The 937-nt window shown below is 40.2% G+C and overlaps 1 protein-coding gene across 1 annotated transcript in view; it reads right to left on the reverse strand.

Moving 5' to 3' along the window:
• Positions 1-232: 232 nt before the first annotated feature.
• The window catches only part of LOC107580131 (eukaryotic translation initiation factor 6-like), a 2430-nt gene continuing 1725 nt past the window's right edge, over positions 233-937 (reverse strand). Inside the window, exons 4-5 of the mRNA XM_016265873.1 lie at positions 725-906; positions 233-601 (exon numbers count right to left, since the gene is read on the reverse strand). Of these exons, the coding sequence (XP_016121359.1) occupies positions 592-601; positions 725-906 (192 nt within the window). The 3' untranslated portion in view covers positions 233-591. The remainder of the gene's footprint in view (positions 602-724; positions 907-937) is intronic.

The raw sequence follows: 937 nt of genomic DNA on the forward strand, positions 1-937 counted from the left end.
TGCTGTAATGTGTTGAGATTTATGTGCAAATTAGTAAACACCAAAGAACCAAACCATGCTACAGATGACCGTGTTCAGCTGAACTACACTACTGTGTCACATTTCTGTATGTATTGTCTCATATTCACAGCTGTCAATAAAAAAGTTATGGCATCAGAATGTTGTCAAACGCCTTTGATATTCGAACCACATAAGCATTACTACAACATAACTCAAAAATCACTAAAAAGACCTTCTGTGGAAGTTGGTTTTTATTTCGGAAACCAGTCTATGTTGATCATGCACAGCTTTATTGATGCTGCATTGAGCAGCGGAACAAACATTTGCCACTATTTAAAGGACATGTGGTCTTATTTTATGTAGGCTGTGAAGTGATTATATAGATAAATACTTTTGTCTTAGTATTTTACGAAAATGCCGTGTGACAAGCAGTTCACACATGAATATTATAATGACAACACGTTTTCTCATGGTACGAAGACAAGAGTGTGTTTCTCCCTGAAGGGAGACATAATCAGCCTTCAAACCGACTTACAAGTCCATTTAAGCATCTTCCCACAAATATCCAAAGACTTCAAAACCATTTCAGTTTTATGTGAGACTGGAAAAGAAGAAATAATGAGGTTGAGTTGGCTTTGAAATAATAATCAGATCATTTTTACTTCGATAAACTATGTATTTCTCCAGACTGAGATGCGGCACACGTGAAGTTTCCATCACATACCTATCGATGAGCGAGTCTCTCATAGTAGTTGCGATGGCGCTGGGCTGCGTCTCACTCAATCTGAAGACGCTCTCGATGACGGACAGCTCAGTGCTCGTGGTGTCCAGCCCACAGAAGGCACACCAGTCGTTCACCACCATACCAGCAGCGATCACCTCACTCCCACGATTCACCGTTCCAGCCTTCACAGAGAAAACAATCAGAACACAATTG

This window comes from Sinocyclocheilus grahami, unplaced genomic scaffold (assembly GCF_001515645.1).
Source record: "Sinocyclocheilus grahami isolate Dianchi unplaced genomic scaffold, SAMN03320097.WGS_v1.1 scaffold25218.1, whole genome shotgun sequence".
NCBI classification, from domain to species: Eukaryota; Metazoa; Chordata; class Actinopteri; order Cypriniformes; family Cyprinidae; genus Sinocyclocheilus; species Sinocyclocheilus grahami.